This window comes from Elephantulus edwardii, unplaced genomic scaffold (assembly GCF_000299155.1).
Source record: "Elephantulus edwardii isolate Elephantulus edwardi_28Jun2011 unplaced genomic scaffold, EleEdw1.0 scaffold00062, whole genome shotgun sequence".
Taxonomy (NCBI): domain Eukaryota; kingdom Metazoa; phylum Chordata; class Mammalia; order Macroscelidea; family Macroscelididae; genus Elephantulus; species Elephantulus edwardii.
The window spans coordinates 7,790,913-7,812,434 of NW_006399812.1; the positions used below are offsets into that span (position 1 = coordinate 7,790,913).

The 21,522-nt window shown below is 46.5% G+C and overlaps 1 protein-coding gene across 1 annotated transcript in view; it reads left to right on the forward strand.

The window, feature by feature from the left end:
* Positions 1-21,522, forward strand: part of MYLK3 (myosin light chain kinase 3) — a 44,796-nt gene that overhangs the window by 16,489 nt on the left and 6,785 nt on the right. Inside the window, exons 4-11 of the mRNA XM_006887820.1 lie at positions 2,999-3,420; positions 5,840-5,945; positions 6,880-6,973; positions 7,395-7,504; positions 8,440-8,581; positions 12,369-12,439; positions 18,007-18,135; positions 19,670-19,822. Coding sequence (XP_006887882.1) covers positions 2,999-3,420; positions 5,840-5,945; positions 6,880-6,973; positions 7,395-7,504; positions 8,440-8,581; positions 12,369-12,439; positions 18,007-18,135; positions 19,670-19,822 — 1,227 coding nt within the window. The remainder of the gene's footprint in view (positions 1-2,998; positions 3,421-5,839; positions 5,946-6,879; positions 6,974-7,394; positions 7,505-8,439; positions 8,582-12,368; positions 12,440-18,006; positions 18,136-19,669; positions 19,823-21,522) is intronic.

Here is a 21,522-nt window from a genome sequence, read left to right on the forward strand (position 1 = left end):
TTCTTTGGAATGGGAACAAATATAGATCTCTTCCAGTCAGTTGGGCAAGTGCTTGTTCTCCCGATTTCTTGGCACAACTTGGTGAGCACATCCAGGGCAGTATCTGTTAACTGAAATATCTCAATTGGTATACCATCTATTCCGGGGGCCTTATTTTTTGCTATTTCCTGGGTAGTAGCCTGTCCTGTTTTCGGAGTGCCCTGTTGAAGGGTATTGCACTTCCCAGGCTTCTCTCTAAAGGTCCTGCCCTCTGAGGGGCTGGTGCACACCTGCACCAGCCCTGGGCTACCCTGATCTCTACTGGCCCCTCCCTGACACCTGGCTTGGGAGGGGCTCTGGTGTTTTCTATGTGAACAGAAGCTCACACAGTTTTTCTGCCTGCATTCTGGAAGGAAACAGAAGCCTCCTAGGTGACCCAACAATTGAGAAATAGATTCTTGGCAGATGTCCTTGGATCCCAGCCAGGGTCTAAATGTGGAATCTGAGGCGTGTGTGTGTGTGTGTGTGTGTGTGTGTGTGTGAATTCTCCATGAATTTGTTGCTGTTATGTGCCATTGAGTCGTCTGTGACTCATAGTGACCCTATGTACACCAACTCTGAACCCTGTTCTGACCTGAGCTAGTCTCACTGTCTCTGACACAACTGCCCCTATTACCCCAGTTACTGTGTCAATCCATCTTATCCAGGGTCTTCCTCTCCTGTACTGTCCCTCCACCCTTCCAAGCATAATGTCCTTCTTCAAGGACTGGTCCCTCCTGGCAACATGCCCAAAGTATCTGAGATGGAGTGTCAAAATCCTTGCCTCCAGAGAGCAAGTTGGTCTCACCCTCTCCAGAACAGACCTATTAGTTCTCTGGACAGTTCAAAGTATGTTCAACACTCTTCTCCAGTACCATAACTCAAAGGTGTCAATTCTTCTGTCATCCTTAGCCATTGTCCATTTCTCTGATGCATAGGAAGTAATTGAGAAGACCATCACCTGGATCAGGCACACCTTAGTCTCTAGACTGATATCTTTGCACTTTAGTACTCTCTAGAGGTCCCTGACAGCAGAGCATCACCAAAATTTTGAGCAAGGAGAGACGTATATAGTTCACTTTCAACTCAGCTGCATAAATTTCAGTCACACATTACCTGCTGTGAGCTTAGGAGTATGATGTCCATGGGCATATTTTAAGGAAAAGAGATTGGAACTCAAGTATTGAATCTGGTTGGCCCCTAGCTGCCTTGTTGAGCATGCTGCAGCCCTATCTGAACCTGGTAAACAGTGCTGTACTTGATTAGTAATGCCTGCCATGGGTGTGAGGGGTGAGGTCAGTGGTCTGTGTGCTATACCAGAGGTAGAAGGGCTTCGGCCACTTGGAAGAGGCATGGGAACACCTATGACAGTGCTTAGGGGTTTTCCCAGGGTCCCGTGGGAATGAAGACTGAGACTGAAAACAGTGAACATTGGTCCTGGATGGCGGCCTTATAGACTGACCATCTGATCATCCTGTGGCAGCTGCCAGCGTCCTGCGTCCCTGCATCCGGGACATGGCCTGAGCTATGGGTGGCTGAATTGAGTGTAACCTCCCTGTCCTACCCTGCCACCACCCTACTCAGCTCCTTGGGGCCCAGGGGTGGAGGGAATTCTCTGCCCATTGCCCAATGCTTGGCTGTAACCAGGCTATCCGGGTCTTCAGACTCTCCGACAGAAAAACTTCACTTTTGAACCCCTATCTCTGCTTTCCTTTCTGACTGGTGGCACATTTTTGAGAGTTTCCTCTTTGGCCCAAGAGGAAAGATGAGACAGACTGAGCTTTCTATCCAGCAACCTAATGAAAGAACTAAGATGGAAATAGTGTCCTCCCAGGGCTCTGTCCATGCCAGACACGGTCACCACACCATCCCTCCCAACACTTACAGCCTCAGTGACAGAGGGATTGTCATCCTGCCGAGTGTGGTCCCACAGATGGGAGAGGACATGGTGCAAGGGGCAGTTTCTGCCAGGACTGGGTTCTTTCCCTCTGAAAGCCTCAGAGGACCTCCTAACCTCCCCTGCAGGGCCACAAACCCCATGGCCACAGGGTCTGAATAGTGGAAATGTTCCAAGTGGGCCTATGGGGAGGAGAGGCACTTTCAGGCTATGTAGATGCCAAGTCCCAGCTCAGCTGGGTCTTCTGTATGTTCAGAAGAAACAGGAAATCCAGGCTGTGTGAGCAATTGCCTGATTTGAATGAAATCTGGGGCTTATATTGATGCCTTTGACTTTCAGTGCTGGAGAAGAGTACTGAATATCCCATGGACTGCTAAAAGAACAAACAGATGCCTTGGGGAAAGTGCAGCTTTGGAGTGCTCCTTGGAGGCAAAGATGACAAAGCTTCATCTTTCATACTTTGGACATGTAGCTAGGCGAGGCTATTCCTTGGAGAGGGACATCGTGCTTAGGAAGATCAGTGAAGGAGAGGAAGACCACTGAGATGGATTGGCCTGTTGACTTCAGCAGTGGGCTTGAGAGTGTCAGAGATGATGAGGATGGTACAGGATGGGGCAGGGCTCGCCAGCTGCTCATGGGGTCACTATGAGTCATATTTGATGGCACCCAACAACAACAACAGTGTGATGAGACTCTTCCACAGAAGGGTGGGGGCAGCCTAGGTCTCCTCCTCCAAGCTGTACTCCTCCTGGCCAGAAGCTGATTTCCAGGACCTCAGAGGAATCCGCTCATTCCTCACCTTTGGCCTACAGGATTGTTTAGACACCCCTTGATGTCCATCACTGAAGCTGCACTCTTTCCTGATCCTGTCTGGACAAAACTGGTCAGAGGTCTAAAAGCAGGACCTGGGAGTCTGTTGGTGTTCACTCTCAAGTTGACTCTTAATATTATAACAAACTGTCCCATAAGACAGATAAGAAAACAGAGGCCACATATGAGTGGCAGCGGGCATTTGAACTCAGCTCTGTTCTGACTCCAGGGTCCTTGCTTTAAACTTCAAGACCTCATTTCTTTTTGTTCCAGAATCTCTCTACATGCGCAGGAAGTGGATATTTCCAGGGAGCTGCTTGTGACAGGAAGGGGTGACCTCAAAGCCACACCCTCTACAGAGATGCCCCCACCTGCTCGCTCAGGTGAGCAAGATCCGCTGGGGCCCAGGTGCTGCTCCCAGGCCCCTGGGACTGAGTGTGGACAGAAGAACCTCCATGGAGCCAAGGGCAGCCATGGGGGAGCAAAAGCAGAGGAGCCGGGACCTGCAGCAGAGTCCCTGATGGGACCAAGTTTCGCCAGAAGGGACAGGAGAGAAGATGCAGCTGGGGCCCCAGACAAAGGCCCAGGAGCAGGAAACCCTGAGCCCGGAAAGAACTGCCCAGCTGAAGGCATGGGGACAGCTGAAGCAGGAAGAAGGACATCCCTGGGCACTGAGGCTGGCAGCCTGGTTCTGGGTAAGTGAGATGCCATTCGACATGTATTGTGAGCCCAGAGGTGAGTGGTTCTGGAGGACTTGCTTGGGGGGGGCCTTCCTACAGCCTCCTGAGGTAAATGATGGGTGTCTCAGGGATACTGAGATTTGGGGACAGCCTTATCAGGACATCCTGGGTGAGAGACAAGGTGTGGAGATGTGGACAGCAGAACTCTGATGGACAGTCGCCATAGAGGCACCATAGAGGTAGAAGGGCACTGAGTGAGTCCACTGGGGGATTTCTCAGAGCTGCCTGCCTGCCTCAGCTTTCTCCCATTTGTCACTTCTGGACTGAGATCGACAAGGCTCCCACCAAAAACCAACTCCTTAACTTGTGTGTTCACACCCTTCACATCATTCACACCCTGTGGCCTGGTTAAGGGAGTGTCTGGGTGGTGCAAATAGTCGGTGCACTTCCAGAACACTTAATTAAGCTTAGACGAAATCAATACCTAGACCAAGAAGCTGTTGTCTGAGCAGAGTAAGGGCACATTGCATGGTTTAAAATATGTACGTCAGGGCTGTATCCTTTCTCCATACTTATCCAATCTGTATGCTGAGCAAATCACTTAAGCAGCTGGACTTTATGAAGAAGAATGTGGCATCAAGATTGGAAGAAGATTTATCAGCATCCCACACTAGGCAGCTGACTCAACTTTTGCACTGTGCAGACAACACAAGTGTTTAGGCGTCTAATCACTGTGCCGCACACCTACATAAGGAAGACACACACACATACACACATATACAGTCTTACTCCTTGAAATAGTGCGCTGGAGTCTTGCTTTGTAAATGAGCTCTCTCAAAGCAAAATCAAACTTCCGCTTTGGGAAGCAGAAAACTGCTTGCATTAAACCAAACAAACAGAAAATGGCATTATTTCCCAGCTCCTGGGCCTGTGGTTTCAGCCACTTTGAAGTTATGTTGGAGTACTCTAGGTGCTCCCCAAGGTCAGTAAGCAAGTGGGGTGCTCGCATGGAAGGCCCTTGAACAATAGCCAACACAAATCATGACGTCCTGCCTCACTGTTGTCCAGCTTCTCAGCCACTTGCTGGGCTGCTCTGTTATGTCTGGGGCACACTCGGTTTTCTCTTTTATGCCTTAATTCTATTTCATGTGGCATTTTCTAGCTAGTTATTTCACCTAGAGAGGACAGAATTTAAACAATTAAACACCAAGCCATTTTAGAACACTCTTTTTAAGAGCCAGTTGTCTTCTCTCTCCATTCCATATCCGCAGCCCACTCTTCTCCCTGTCCTGTGAGACCTTCCGCCAGTTCTCTTGTGCTGTGGATTCTGTTTAGGGTCAACAGTCAGGAGATCTGGAACCGAAAGGAAGGAGAGGGTGCGGTGTTTATCTCTCCAGCTGCTTCCTTGACACACTACCCTGTGTTTGTTTCCATAACTTTGTCTCTATCCTTAAAAATAGTGCTGACATTCACTTCTCAGTTTGGGCATGGTGCTAGGAGAGGCTAGTCCTTGGAGAGGGGACATTATGTTTGGAAAGGCAGAGGGATGGTGAAGGAGAGGAAGGCCCTCAACCGGGGAGATGGACACAGTGACTGCAGCATTGGGCTTGAGTGTGTCAGGAAGTGTTAGGATGGCCCAGGAAAGGTAGGCTTCTCTTCCTCAGGTCTCTTCTTAGGGCCACTGTGAGTCGTACTCGACTTGATGACACCTAACAGCAAGAGTAACTTCTGTTTCTTTTGGCCCAGGCTGACCCACCCTGGGTTAGAAGCCTTGAATTTGTGATGATTAGCTGCAGAGGACACACTTTCCCAGAGGCTGGGAGACATGGGTTGGAGTCCCCTGTGCTGCTGGCTCACAGTCTGACCTTCAGCCGGTCACCTCACCTCTCTGAGACTCAGCTTCCTCCTCTGTCAAATGAGTAATTTGATTATTGAGAAAGCGCCTTTTAAAATATCAGGGGCTACTGAGTTAATTACCTCAGTCCCACAAGGACAAATACTGTATAAAACCATTATCGTAGAATGAGTATATGGATCCAAGGGGAGGGGGTGGAAGCAGAGGGGTGAGGATGTGCAGGGGGAGAGGGAATTATTCATGGGGTTGTACAATTTGATCAATCTGTTCTGGAAAACAATGTATTCAAATTTTGTAAATAAACTAGTATAATTAAAAAAAACTATTAGGAGCTAGTAAGAGAGCAAGGTCTAGTGGGTAGGAAGTTGCCATCTTAAAGGTACATGGTTCGAATCCACCAGCTGGTGTGTAGGATAAAGATGGGTAATCTCCTGTACATTCACTGCCTCTGCTAACGCACTGCGGGGCGATAAGTCAGCTCTGACTCAATGGTACATACATAACAACAACAGAACTCAGGGAACCAGCACAGTTCAGTGGATCTAGGAAGCGATTCATAATCTCATATCCCTGGAACAGATGACAGTCCGCCTCCGCCAGCCCCCTTTGAACACCGGGTGGTGAGCGTCAAGGAGACTTCCATTTCAGCAGGCTACACCGTGTGTCAGCATGAAGTCTTAGGAGGGTAAGTGGGCCCTCTGTCTCGATGAGGGTGTGAGTGGGGGTTGTGGTCAGAAACCTCTGGAGAACTAAGCTAGATGGTTCCAAGGCACTGGTTCGTTGAGTCAAAGCAGGACAGGGGTGTCCTGTATGACATGTGTGTGAGTGGGATAGCTCATACAAAGTGGGGTGATAACCGCATAATGCAGCGAGGAGCGGTGTGGGTGCACCGACAGAATAGACATGGGAAGCATTTACATGAGAGGGCAGGAGAGGCTACACAGTGTGTGCAGGATAGCCCATGGACTGTGGATACGAGGATGTATTTCCGTGGAGTGCAGAGCTCCACATATGGGGTGAGGGGAAGAAGGGATGCCCTAGGCGTACCCACTTCATAGAGGATATGCTGACCTGCCAAAAGAACAAACCAATAAGTCTTGGGAAACATGCACCCAGAGTGCTCCAAGCGGCAAGGATGGCGAAACTCTGTCTCACAATCTTTGGGCTTGGAGTTGGGAGAAGCCAGTGCCTGGAAAAAGACATCACGCTTGGAGAGGTGGAGGGTCGGCAAAGGAAAGGAAGACCCTCGACCAGATGGGTTGACACAGTGACTGGAACAATGGGCTTGAGTATGTTGGGGATGGGGAGGATGGCCGGAGATAGGGCAAGGTTCAGATCCACTGTTTACAGGGTCACTATGAGTTGGAGTCAACTTGATGGCACCTAACAACATGATAGTTTGCACAATATGAGAGTAGAGAGATTAATTCCAAGGTTTCAAGATAGCCCCATAGTGGGGGTGATGTCTAGGATGTCCTCGACAGTGTGTAGGATAGGCTGTGTGTTGTGTGGGTGGGGGAGGAGATCAGGCTGGTAAGCCACAGGGTACAAGACAGCCCCCCAAGTGCAGTGGCAAGCCTTCTGGGCTTCCAGCTGACCGTGTCCATGTGTTTCTGTAGGGGTCGGTTTGGCCAGGTCCACAGGTGCACAGAGAAGTCCACAGACCTCCCACTGGCAGCCAAGATCATTAAAGTGAAGAGCTCCAAGGACCGGGTAAGGCCTCTGCGCTGGGCCAGCTCTGTCCCTGAGGCCAAGTCCAGGAATCCCTGCACTTCCTTTAGCTCTTTCCAGGCCCCACATCCCCCTGAGCTTCTCTGTGCTGGGCAGAAACTCTGCTTCTGGTGATTTCCAGTTTCCCGCTAGCACATGACCTCAAAGCGCCTTGTCTTCTCTAACCTGTTCATGCCCAGGCACCAGGCGTGACCCTGAGCCTATCTGTGAAACGGGTGGTCCTTTCTGGTTTTTAAGAACCTGATTTGAGTGATGAGTCAAGAAGACCTAGTGTGAGAATAGAAATAGAAGATGGGATGTGTGTGTGTGTGTCTGTCTGTCTGTCTCTGTGTGTGTCCTTGGAGTCTTAACTTGCTCCTTTCCCCAACCCATTTGTTTGGAAATTCTCTGCTGGCTCTGCAAGGAGGATGTGAAGAATGAGATCAACATCATGAACCAGCTCAGCCATGTGAATCTGATCCAGCTCTATGACGCCTTCGAGAGCAAGAACAGCTTCACCCTCATCATGGAGTAGTGAGTGCCTTGGAGTGGGGGCAGCAGCTCCTTCTCAGGCAGCTGCACGGTGGGCTCCGGGTGCTGGTTCCAGGGAAGTTTCTCCTTCCCTGCTCCCTTCCCCTGAGGTCATCAGGGCCACACCCGCCCATTCCTCTGGTTAATTGTTTTACTTCTATGTGGGGCATGAAAGGCAAAGAAAGTGGTTCTGTCATGCGCTAGTGACCAGACTGTAGTTTAGACTGGTGGGACCTGTAATTTTGTGTCAGTTTAGTCAACCTAATTATTTAAAAAAATTTGAATTCGTTGGAAACTATAACATTGTACGTTGAAACAGAGTTTTTGCGAGCATTTAAAAGGTTAAGCAATGATGGGGCCTGCGATGGCAGCTGACAGCAGTGTGCTGAAGCTTATAGGGGATGCGCTTTAGACAAGGCAACCAGCTTTGTCATAGCCCAGACCAATCCCAGTACCCCTGACCGAGGCCAAGGGCTCAAAGGCCATTTGTTTGGGCCGTGTTGCTGTTTTCCTTTTGAAGGGTTGAGGAAAGTCGAACACTTATTGTGTCTGTGCCTTTTTCAAAAGTGGAAAAAAAACATAAACTAAAACAAGTGGGCCATGCTTCAATAAACCACCTTGCTATGTCTGTCCGATTCTAGGGTTTTTGACTCATACATACATACTATCTGGCACCCATGGGCAAATGAGCCTGTAACTCTCATCTACATTATCCAAAGTGAACTGGATTCACAGCATCAATGTCAGTCTTGCCTAGCTCTTCCTTTCCCCACGCCCTCTGAGCTGGGAATGGGTCAGAACAAGGGTCTTGATAAATCCCCAAATGGTAGTGACCCCCTCGACCCAAGAGCATACCTTGAGTTTACTGAGGCAGCCTCGGTTGGTCTCTGATACGTTCTCACTCAGCCTGATGCCTGTCTCTCCCTTCACCCTGGCAGTGTGGATGGGGGTGAACTCTTTGACCGGATCACGGACGAGAAGTACCACCTAACTGAACTGGATGTGGTCCTGTTCACCAGGCAGATCTGTGACGGCATGCACTACCTCCATCAGCACTATATCCTGCACCTGGACCTCAAGGTCAGGCTCATCCCTCAGCATGTGGTGGGCTGGGGCCCGGGGGCCCTGGGTCTCTGATGCACTCATCTCTCAGGGCTCTATCCTCACACAGCCCTGGGTCGCTGTCCTCCTAGGTCTGCATTCTTGGCTGGCAAGTCATGTTGCCTTTCTCAGTTCTCCCATTTGCAAAATGTGGCTGATTCTACCTTGTAAAGTATTATTTGAAGACTAAGCAATAAAAGACTCTTCTTTAAAAAAGTATTTTTAAGATTGTTGTTGTTAAGTGCTCTGACACAACTACAACTCATAGCTACCTATGAAGGACTATAACAATATATACACAATACACAATTGTATAAAATATGCAGTGAAAGTTCTTTCCACCCCAGTCACTATCTATCTTTAGAGGTTTTCACTATTAACAATCTGCGAATTTTAAATGAAACAAAATTTAAAAATAGTTGATTTGTACTGAGGTCCTTTCTGGTTTTTCAAAACCTGACTTGAGTTCTTAAAACACAAATAAAAAGAGATCATGTTATGCACCTTGTTTTTAAATTTAGGATTATATTTTGGCCAACAATGCACTGTAAACATCTTTCCTTATTTATTCTCTTTTTGCACATGTGATATTCCGTGGAACATACGCATTATGCCTTCTATTTAATATTTTAGGAATACTTAAGTTGGCCCCTATTGTTTTGATAGGAGTGGTTCTAGCAATATCATGTGCTTAAAACCCTGGCTGTTTCTGTAATATATTCCTCTTCTGGGCTAGCAGAACGGTGTATTTCTATCTGCATTTTAGGTGTATGACTCACATTTGTACACCTTGTAATTTTTTATTGGATTTTGGACATTTTAGATAATACACTAACTTTGGTATTCATTGCCTTCATTGGAGGCTTATCTTACTTGGATCCACAATCAAGTAATCAAGAAATTAAAAGATATGTTGCACTGGGAAAATTTGCTGTCATGGACTTCCCCATGTACTGAAGAGCAATGATGTCAGTTTGAAGACTAAGGTGTACCTGATTCAAGTCACGGTGTTTTTATTTACTTGCTATGCATCTGAAAGTTGAATAATGACTAAAGATGATGGAAGAAGAATTGATGCCTATAAGTCATGGTGTTGGAGAAGAGTACCAAACATCTCATGGGCAGTCAAAAGAACAAAGATAATACGTCTTGAAGAACAACCAGGGTACTTCTTGGAAGCAAGGATGGAGAAGCTTCATTTCACATATTTTTGGCATGTTGTTAGGAGGGGATCAGTCCTTGGAAAAGTACATGATGTTTGGAAAGGTGAGGTCAGCAGAAGAAAGGAAGATCCTCAACAATATGGACTGACAGTGACTGTAACAGTGGGTTCAAAGATATCAGAGGTGATGAGGCTGGTACAGGATGGGCGGAGTTCAGATCCATTGTTCATAGAGTAATTGTTCGTATGAGTCAACTCAAGGGCATAGAACAAGGGTTACTTGCTTTTTTTATTTGTTGATTAATTGGCTCAATTCTTTTAGTTGGCCAGACAACAGCTTTTCAATTTTTTGTTTGATTGAATTTTTTTTTCTCCGTCCACATTCATCTTGGATTCTTTTCCCTAATTACCTGCAGTCTACCAATTGCTGGCTAGTTGTTCCGTTGTTTTCAACAGTGCTTTGGGACATAAAATCTCCTACGAATCAGTCCTATCAAATGATAGCCCCTCTAGAGCACGAGTTTCTGAGGTCAGGGTTTGATATTTGTTCTGAAGCCGGGAGGGCTCCTCTCCTACACGCTCAGAGGGTCTGGATGATGTAGAGGGTTAAACTTTTTACTTCTAACTAAAAGGTTGGCAGCCTTAACACTCCCTGTAGTGCCTTGGAATAAAGGCCTTGTAATCTGATTCCAGAAAGTTCCAGGCCTGAGAACTTTATGGAACAGTTTTCTTCTGCACACAGTCACCATGCTTGGAGAGGACTAACTAGATTTGGTTTAAGCCTCCTGCAAACCAGCCAGCCCATAGTTTTGATCTTCATTCGTTCCACGAATCTCCTTCTATTTTCCCTGCTGCCCCCACTCCTGAAAACACCCTCAGGCTTAACACTCTTGTAAGCTCTGTTGCAAACGAGGTGCTTTCCTTTGGTGAGACCAGAACTGCCTGTACCTTGCTTGCTTCTCTTCTCAGGTAAGACCTCTGTGCTGAGAGGTCTCAAGTTGGGCGTGGGGACAATAGCAGCTTCTCTTTCCTCTCGTATGATTTACAGCCTCTGAACACTCACCGGAGGGTCAGCTATTAGTCGGTTCCAACTCAACAGCAATGAGTTTTGCTGAGGGCAGAAGTCCCATATGCTCTGGACTATAAAAGTCTGGAATGGAGTCTTTGCCAGCTTACCTGGGAGGGAAGAGGGAGATCAGACTTGGCTCACATACAGCTCTTCCTTATGGAGTTCTCATAGCATCAAGAAGACAAAGATTCTCACCACTGAGCCAATCGACGGCACCGTGATGGATGGAGAAGAGATCGAGGTTGTGAATGGTTACAACTTGCTTGGCCCTACAATAAACACTCTTGGAACCAGCAGTCAGGAAATCAAAAGACGAATTGGATTAGGTAAAGCTGCTGTCAGGGACCTTTCCAGAGTACTGAGAAGCAATGATGTCAGTCTAGAGACTAAAGTGTGCCGGTTAGAGGCCATGGTTTTCACAATTACTTGCTATGCATCAGAGAGCATGACTCAAGAAGAATTTATCCCTTTGAGTTGTGGTGCTGGAGAAGAGTCTTGAACATGCCATAGATTGCCAAGAAAATGAATAGGTCTGTCTTGGAGAGGGTGAAACCAAGTTTCTCCTTGGAGGTTAGGATTTTGACGCTCCATTTCACATACTTTGGGCACGTGACCAGGAGGACCAATCCTTGGAGAAGGACATCATGCTCAGAAGGGTGGACGGACAGAGCAGGAGAGTAAGAACCCAGATGAGATGGATTGATACAAAAACTAGGGCAATGGGGGTAAGCGTGTCGGAGTCAGGGAGACTGGCTCAGGCAGGGCAGACCTCAGAGCTATTGTGCATAGGGTCACTATGAGTGGCAGGAGACTTGACAGCACATAACAACAGTAACAAAAAGGATAATTCTTCATTTGTTGTTTTCTATCAGGATAATTACTAGAGGTCTTGAATGCTTTTGTTTTTAAGATTTTTTCTTCTGCACTGGGGAAGCAGGTCAGTCGAATTCATCTCCCACATACTGTGAACATGCATCTAAATTTTATTTTAAAAGTATGGACTTTTCACATAAAAACCTGGATTTCCTGCTTCTGTTCAGGGGTAGGAAACTGGGAACGGGATCCGTATTCCTGCATGGCGATCTTTAGCTGGAGTTCAGCAGGCTTCCCCTTGATGGGCGTCATCTGGTTCTCCACAGCCACACCACTTCTTAGTGCCCCACAGCAGCCCACTTTACTTATTGTCTTTGTCTAACCCGTTGAGGAATTCCTGGGTCATTCATTCCATTGGAGCCTGGGAAACTGAGGCCTAGAAACATGAATTGGAGCTCTTGTGGTCTCGTAGAAAGGAGCTGTGCTGCCAACCCAGAGGTACACGGTTCAAAACCAGCAGCTGCTCTGTGGGAGAAAGATGAATGATCGCTTCCTGTGCAATTTAAGGCCTCTGAAAATCTGCTGGAGGGTCAGCTATGAGTTTGTTCTAACTTGACAGCACATAACAACAACAATTACTAATGTCAAAGCAAATATGTATGGGAGAGTAGACTTCCTTAGCTGTGTAATGGACTAATTGGTTTTCCCTTTTTCCCTCCCAGCCGGAGAACATACTGTGTGTCAGTCAGACCGGACACCAAATTAAGATCATTGACTTCGGGCTGGCTAGAAGGTAAGAGAGGTTTGTGCTGATAAAAGTCCTTGAGTGTATTTGCTTTTCCCTTGAGGATGGTTAACTCTGGATCAGTCAATACAAGAGTTCACGGATGGGCCTAGGGACACTCTCCCCCTCAGACAGACGTGTAGCCCTCAACTGTGCAGATGGACAGAGGGTAGTCTTGTGCTGTGGGAAATATTTTTCCTTAAGATGTTGTTTTACTGCAAACCCTGTGTCTGAGTAGAAAAAAGAGTGATAGTTAAATGAGGTCTCTAAATGGGAATGTGGGCATCTCAATGCTATGCATTCTGCAGATCTCTCTCCCCGGTCTCCTGGGGCTGGGATGTTTCTGGCTATGTGATGCATTAGATACCGTCTCTGGCCCGCAGGAAATGACTGAGTTCATAGGAAAGCAGCTGAGTGTTGGCGTCAGTGCACCAGGGAATTAACAATTCTGGAGCCACTCAGAATTGGATTGGATCTTGGCAAAATGGTGCTATTACTACAATACATGTAGGCACAGGCAGTTATGAGGGACTGCTCTAGAAGGGTGGGTGGCAGACTCTCAGGTTTCCATTCACAAAGTCAACATTTTATGTCATAAAATTACACTTGAAGACATTGAAAGTGTTTAATGCCTTGTGAAGTGTACAGCCGTAGTGTACAGTTGTATGTATGATGGACATCATCCATAGGAAACACCCTGGGGGTGGGTGTTCGTAACAGTGACAGCAGCAGACCCTTGAGGACACCTGTGAAATGTAAGGAACCTACAGTCCATGAATCTGGCTTTAGTTGCATGCCCATGCTCTAAGTTTTCCTCCAGAACATTCTTTTCATCAAGACCTCTTGGAAGTTGCCAATTTCCTGGGTAGATCTCTACATGGTAGTTGAATTTTTAACTCTCTCTGATCCTGGTGGTTGTTTCCCATGCTGTGAATCTGGGGACATCTATTCCCTCACAGCTGGGGGGAAGCCAAGCCTTTCCCCCAAGGAGGTGGAGCTGCATGGCTGAGCTCAGCCTCTGCTCCCCACTCACCTGCTTCCAGGTGTAGGACTTACACCAAACTGGCATGTGGCACCTCATCGTGGTCCTTCCAGGTCACTGCTCACTGGCTGATGTGGTGGGGATGGAAGATGCATTTTCAGTGTCCCTCACGTTAGATGAAAAGCCAAGTGCCAATGTCACTGGCCTAACAGCAGAATCAAGTTCATACGTCCCTATCGCGCCCTTAGAATTCCATTACACAGTGCTCTGTATTTCCAGAGCAAAATTAAATTTCCTCCGACCTTATTGTTGTTGTTAAGTGCCATCGAGTTGTAGACTACTCATAGCGACTTTATGAACAAAAGACCTGAACACTTTTATAACTTTCATCGTTTCTCCAAGTTCATAGAGTTTCCGGAGGCAAGCTATTTTGGAAGTGGATGCCACTCCTGCTCCCTCCACCTTATCTCTTTTTAAAAAAAAATAAAAATCACACTTCATCCATAATACAAGCACTGTGCACTGGTTTTCAAACAGCATCTGCTTTCTTTACATTTGTATGTCTTGTACACTAGAGCAGTGTTTCTCAGCCTTTTCATTATAATAGCCCCCTGCTTGCTCCTTTGCTCTCAAGCAGTTTTTTTCAGATCCTCATTCCCTAACTTTCAGCCTCACCCTCAATAAATTTGATTACCATAGAGATGCTGTATATCTGTTCATGTTCATTTGTACAGGACCACAAGCCATTGTATTATCTAAATTTAGAAAACAAACAGACAAAAACCTAAGAACCAGTTTTCCTCTAGAGGAATTTGCCTTCACTGAAAACGTACGCACTCCAGGACACATCCTAATGCAAATGATTCTTCTCAGTGTGACTGAATTCAGAAGGTTTTATTGGCACAGGCTGGAGGACGCTGTGCTGCTAACCCAAATGCTGTGCAGTGCGAATCCACCAGCAGCTCCACGGGAGAAAGACGGAAAGTTTCCCCCCGTGTAGCTCACAGCTTCAGAAACTCAAGAGAGATCACCCAGGAGTCAGTTCTAATGCCAAGGCAATGAGTGAGGCCGAATTCAGAACGAGTAGCATCATTGGACTCCTGAAATCAGAGACGGCCTCTCTGAGCAGCTCGAAGGGAAGAAGGGAAATGGTTTTGTTACCTGCAGAAAGTGGTATGCCAGCAAATATTTAACAACTGGCTCTGCGTATTGTAGGTTGGGGTGGGGCTAGATTTGTGGTCATCGCCAATTTTGATGATAGAAACATGTTCATCATGACTGATTCCAAGCTACCAACACGTCGTCACTGAGAGCAGAGTTGGGAATAGACATGCCTCGTTGGCTCTCAAGCTGCAGTGAGAGCTGGCCTAGTGTGCTGCCCAAGGGAAGGCAGCAGAGGCATGGGAGTTATGGGACCCAGAACAGCATTTATGTATAAATATATGTATATGTGTGTGTATATGCATATGAGTGTGGTATCAGGATTGGAGGAAGACTTATCAAACCTGCGTTATTCAGATGACACAACCTTGCTTGCTGAAACCAACGAGGACCTGAAGCATTTTCTGCATAAGGTCAAGGACTCTAGTCTCTAATATATAGATTGAAGCTCAACATCAGAAAAACAAAGATTCTCACCACTGGGCCCACTGGCAACACCATAATAGATGGAGAAGAGATCGAGATTTTTAACAATTTCAGCTTGTCCAGGTCCACAATCAACACTCTTGGTACTAGTAGCCAGGACATTAAAAAAAAAAAAAAGAATTGTAATGGATAAATCCGCTGTCAGGGACCTCTTCAGAGTGCTTCAGAGCAATGATATCAGTCTAGAGCCTAAGGTGTGCCTGATGCAGGCCTGGTCTTTACAATCACTTGCTATGCATCAGAGAACTGGACAGTGACTACAGATGACAGAAGAACTGATGCCTTTGAGTTGTAATGCTGAAGAAAAGTACTGAGCATTCCATAGACTGCCAAGAGAACAAGCAGGTTTATCCTTCAGACAGTGATACCAGTTGGCTCCCTGGAGGCAAGAATTTTGAGGCTCTGCCTCACATACTTTAGACATGTTGCCAGGAGGGACATCCTTGGAGAAGGACATCATGCTTGGAAGGGTGGAGGGACAGCACAGGAGAGGAAGACCCCGGATGAGATGGATGGATACAGTAACGAGGATAATGGGAGTGGGTGAGTCAGAGACAGTGAGACTGACTCAGGATAGGGCAGGCTTCAGAGCTATTGTGCATAGCTATGAGATGCAGGTAAATTGATGGCACATAACTATAACGTGTGCGTGTGTGTATGTATATACATTGTGGTAGTGGTGGTAGTGTACCATAGAGAGTTGGAACCAACCCATAGCTGACCTTCCAGCGGGTTTTCCGAAGCACTTAATCGCATGGGAGGAGATTGTCCATCCTTCTCCCACAGAGCAGCTGGTGAATTTGAATCGCGTGCCTTTGGGATTGCAATGCAGCTTCTTGCCATTAGGACCACACACACACACACACACACACACACACACACACACACACGGAGAGACTCACTGGTAAAGAGTGGTACTGCCAACCCAAAGGCATCCAGTTTGAATCCACCAGCTGCTCTGCCAAGAGAAAGATGGACCATCTCCTCTCACACAACTGATAGCTTCTGACTGTTCTATCACCTGCTTCCTCAGGAGAAAGATGAGTCATTTCCCCCTGTGTAATTTACAGCCTCTGAAAATCCACCAGAGGGTCAGCTATGAGTTAGTTCTGACTTGATGGTACATGACAACTACATAGATATAGATCCCTGTACATAAAAAACGATGAGGAAGACAAGAACCGGCATGGAGAGGGCATAGAATAGAAAATGATTGTGACAGAGGGGAGGTCTGAATGTTAGTCTCAGTGGTTTGAAGATTGTCTGATGAGTCTCATCTGGCTGGAAGGTATGAAGGACTGTATGTCAGTTTACCTAAGCAATGACTTAGTCAATAACTCAATGACCTACCCATCAAATACTGTCAGACAAATTCCTTAAACTGGTCAAGGCCAGTGATGACAATGGCTTTGCTGGCACGACCACTGATGAAAGGTGGGACCAGGAGAATAAACCCAGGGGCAGTCAAATTCACTGCTGTGAGATGAAAGACAAATTTCAAAAAGTCCTCAGTAATCTGCAAAGCCAGTCATCCCTCCTTCACAGAATGGTGCGCTGGCAATTTGGATTATGCTAATTGATTTTTAAAAAAAAAAAAAACCCAACAAACCAAAACCTAAAACACAAATTGTCTTTCTTTCTGAGATTCATGTCCTCCCAAAAGAAAGGATTTGTGAGAGGAACGTATCATTTGAGAAAGCATATTTTAGACCAGAGAGGAATTTAATGTTTGTAAAAATGAAGAAATATCAAATACCCTCCCTAAAATAAACTACAGAAAAGAAAGTTGTATGTCTGGATGGGGCTATTAGAATGGGCTATCAAAAGGTATACAGTTTGGGGTAGTGAGGTCATATATACATATTCAGATGCCACGGCATCTGGTAAGAAGAACGACCAGGTTTCTATCAGGCTGGATATCATCGGTGGAGCTAAGCAGCGATCTTTTGAGCGTCAAGTCTGGGGAAGGGATGGGAAGTATCTTCTTTAAGCTGGATCTCTCAAGTATTGGGTATAGTCCTATGTCCAGACTGGAATCCAGGTTGATCTTACCAGATTCTTTGGCAGGGGAAAGAAAGGTGTCAACCCCAAAGCCCCTGAGGACACAATGGACCTCGTGCTGGAAGTCGTAGGACAAGGGGACACAACTTTTAGGCAAATATATCAGTTTGCTATTGACACAATGGCTCCACATAACAAACCATCCCAAAACTCAGTCATTGACGATAACAGTCACGCAATCTTACTGACATCCATCTGTGCTTGGCTTTTAGCCCACTGAAGTGAGAAACTGCTCTTTGAAAACCCACTGCCCGAAAGAAAAGGAAGCAGTGCAGCATGTTCATTTTATTCTACCCTGATTCTCAATGTTCCCATTTATAAAACGGGGCCCTTAGTGTTACCTACTTCATAGGGCTGTTTTGAGGATGAAGTAAGATGGTATGTACATGGAACTCAGCACAGTGCCTGGAGAATAGGAAAAACTTAAGATTTTTAGCTCTTATCATCCCAGATACTTTTTTCTCTTTCAAGGATGATTCTAGAAAACACCCTTTGTGATTGGTCCCCTTTCCCGTTCACTATCAACCTGCTTAGATGTTATGCCCAGAAAGATCTGTTTCTTACTGGCGTCTCTCCAGGGATGTTGGGAACCCCGCTGAAATAGTCCTCTGGCTTCAATCCATTAGTGCTCCGCATCCATGTGTCTGCATAGTCAGTAAGGTAGACTGCTCTTTCCTTTCAGACTGCAAATGTTACCAGAAGGAGAACAGGGGTTCCCTGATTTCCCCCAGTGATACAGGAAAGCCTGGGGCTGATGACTCCCTAGGGAATACTATGTGTGGTCAAAGGGCGGGAGGGAGGGAGGGGGAGCCTCTGCCTCTCACCAAGGCCTGGTCCCAACATTTGCAGCTTCTCCCAAGACATCCTCTGCACCCCTGTCCCCCAGGTACAAGCCTCGGGAGAAGCTAAAGGTGAACTTCGGCACCCCTGAGTTCCTAGCCCCAGAAGTCGTCAACTATGAGTTCGTCTCCTTCCCCACAGACATGTGGAGTGTGGGGGTCATCACCTACATGCTGTAAGTGCCCCAGGTGTCTTAGCCCTTTGACCCTCAGAATCAGTACTAGTTTCTTTGGGGTGGGGGAAGGTGATTCCAGAAAACATCAGATGTATGCAAGTGAGGCAGGCTATAAAAGGTGTGTCCTTGGTCCAGTTACCATTTGGGCAATTTCTGGACTCAGGCGGAGCACGCCTCAGAGTGATCCCATGTGAGGGGACAGAAACACCAGCTCTTGTTAGTTACTACTTGTAGGCTGACCCTAGGGCGCGCTCACTTCCTGGCATTCTGGGCAGGGGAAGCAGGGTTCAGCCTGAGAGAAAGCCATCCAGAAACCAAATGCAGGTGCCAGCAGTTACAAGAGGGCACTGAAGAGTAAGGAGAGGGGGCAGCTAGGGCAGGACACTGCCTGCTGCATCACTTTGGCCCCTGCCTTCTGTGGCCTGAGCTAGGACAGGTTAACAAGGAATCGGTGCATAGACTAAGTGTCCTCCCCTCTTCAACTGTGGACTTCTCTCTACCATTTCTCTAAAGGTCTATTAATGTCATACTTTGCTTCCAATCTATGCACAGGGCATAGTTATGTATACATGCACTCTGTGTCCCTAAACTTTGCATATATGTGATGCAACTGGCCAGGGTAAGAGGGCACGAAACCCAATCACTTAGCTTGTTTGGCCTCGCTGCCTAAAAAAACAAAAACAAACAACAACAACAAAAACCCCAAACCAACAAAACAGGACTGACATTGGGTTTGGGGGAAGACTGAGAAAGATGGGACAAATAATGTATACTGCATTGAAACAGATGACGGAGAGAACTATTTAAAAGGGATACCTGATTAGGTATTATTATCATGACAGGAGTCCAGAGTGAAGGCTGCATAGTGGAGTGGACTCGGGGAGAGGGATTGTCTAACAATGAAAGAATTTTTCTTTTACTTTACAAAGAGAAGACTGAATTGGGGGGGAGGGGTAGGCAGGGAGAAAAATGAGACAATGAATGAATGGAAATCAAAGTCTCTGTAAAAGTTCATTAAAATGACAAATTTTTTTTTAAATGGTATGGTGGGTTCTTAAAATGTTAAAACTAGAAATACCATTTGCCCCAACAAAACTACTACTAGATACATGTCCTAAAAAAAAGTTAAACTTCCCCTTGGCCTTCAAAGCCTGAGTGGTACCTAACCCAGTCTGACTACCTCAGAGACATGGTAAGCCATTTTCAAGTTAAATCAGTATGTGTCTGCTACTAGCCATATCGAGTTGGGGCTCAATTTGCTTAGTTTCAGGGATTCAGGGGAAAAGAGCGAGGGAAAAGGTAAGCCAGATGGGAGACTTGTTCTAAGTACCTTTCCTGCTCCCAAATTTCTGTGCTCACTTCTTAAAGAACCCAGCAAACACTCTCCCATGGAGAAGTAATGAGAATGTTTGTGCTTTGAATGCTCTTGGTTCTGGTTAGCTCTGCTTGAAAGTTGCCAAGTTTCTTCGCCATCCTGATGCCATGTGGGCAAGCATGGCATCCACACACTAATGGTACTTTCTTTCCTCTATAGACTCAGTGGTTTCTCCCCGTTTCTAGGGGAAACCGATGCGGAGACCATGAATTTCATTGTGAACTGTAGCTGGGATTTTGATGCTGATACATTCGAAGGTCTGTCAGAGGAGGCCAAGGACTTTGTTTCCCGGTTGCTGGTCAAAGAGAAGAGGTACCCTTTGTCTCTTGTCACTTAAACAAGATTTCTGGTTTGAGTGTTGCAAGCCCTCAGGCTGGTGAGGGCCCCAGGGTGCTGTGCAGGGCTGTTGGGACGAAAGCGTCTTTCTCCACGTGGCTCTGTTCAGGATTTCTTAGTCTACTACTTCTTTGTAGTCATGCAAGTAGCAGGGAAAAGGGCTAAGAAACCGAACTTAAAAATTATAAGAAGTTGGTGAGCTATGGTGGCCTAGTGGCAAGAAGCTGCACTGCAATCCCAGAGGTGTGCTGTTCGAATCCACCAGATGCTCTGCTGCAGAAGGGACAATCTCCTCTTGTACCTGTCAGATCTGATTTGATGGTGCGCGCGCGCGCGCGTGCACACACACACACACACACACACACACACACACACACACACACAATATTTTCAGTTTTAAATAGGAATATACTTACAAAATAGTGCTGTTTCCAAGTTGTCAGTGGTAAGGAATTACACTGCCAACACAAAGGTATATGGTTCAATCCACCAGCTGTTCCCCAGAAGAAAGATGGGCTATCTCCTCCTGTGCAATTTACTGCCTCTAAACACCTGCTAAAGGGTCAGTTATGACTCAGTTCTGACTCCATGTTACACAACATTACAAAAAACCTGAAATATACTGATATTATTCCTCAGAATAAAGACCAGAAATGTTCCTTGTTGATGAAGGCCTAAGTCCTCTTCATCAGATATTATCAAAGCTGTACTTAAAATACACTGAAGTTTTTGATACTCAGACATAAAACTGTTGTATTGTTATGTATCACAGAGTCAGATTCGACCCATAGTTGAGCCTCCAGTGGGTTTTCAGAAGCAGTTAATCACACAGGAGGAGACTGTCTATGTCCTATGGAGCAGCTGGTGGCCTTGCACCACATGACTTTGGGATTGCAGTGCAGCTTCTTGCCTCCAGGGTACCAGAGCTCCAGGCATAAAATAGTAACTGAAAATAACCAAAGATGTAACTGACCCAGGTGGTGCTCAGAATTTGCACTCTGGTGGCCTAGTGGGTAAGGCAGGTAGTTCGTATCTGCCAGCTGTTCCTCAGGAGAAAGATAAGGCAATCTCCTCTCATGCAATTTATAGCCTCTGAAAACCAGCTAGACAGAGGGGCAGTTTTGGAGTTGCTTCCAAATTAACAGTAATGAGAGTAACATCAAGTTTGGCAGTTCAAAACGACCCAGCGGTGCTGGGAAAGGGAATTCTGGCAATTTACCTCCAGAAGATAAAAGCAGCTCATTGCCTTGTAGCTGATACTGTCTTTAGGTGACCCCATGTGCTACAGAGTAGAACTACAAGGGGGAGGGGGAAGGATTTCTTGGCTGGTGTCTTGATGGAAGAAGACAGATAGGCAGGCTTTTCATCATAGCACCAAGTAGGATCAAGCCACTTACCTTTCAGCTTCTCGTGGTCGTTGGGTACTGATGAGTCAGCCTCACAACTCACCCTGCCCAAGCCTGGACTATCTTCACCACTGCTGCGCTTGTGCCCATTGCTGGAGCCTGTGTCCACCAGTGTCACTCAGGGTCTTCCTCTTCTGCACAGACTTTCTACTTTACCAAGCATGACATACATCTTTTTTTCCCCAGAAACGGAACCTTTCTAATAGCATCATTCTGGCTGTACTTTTTCAGAGATGTTGTTGTTATGTGCCGTCGAGTCGTTTTCGACTC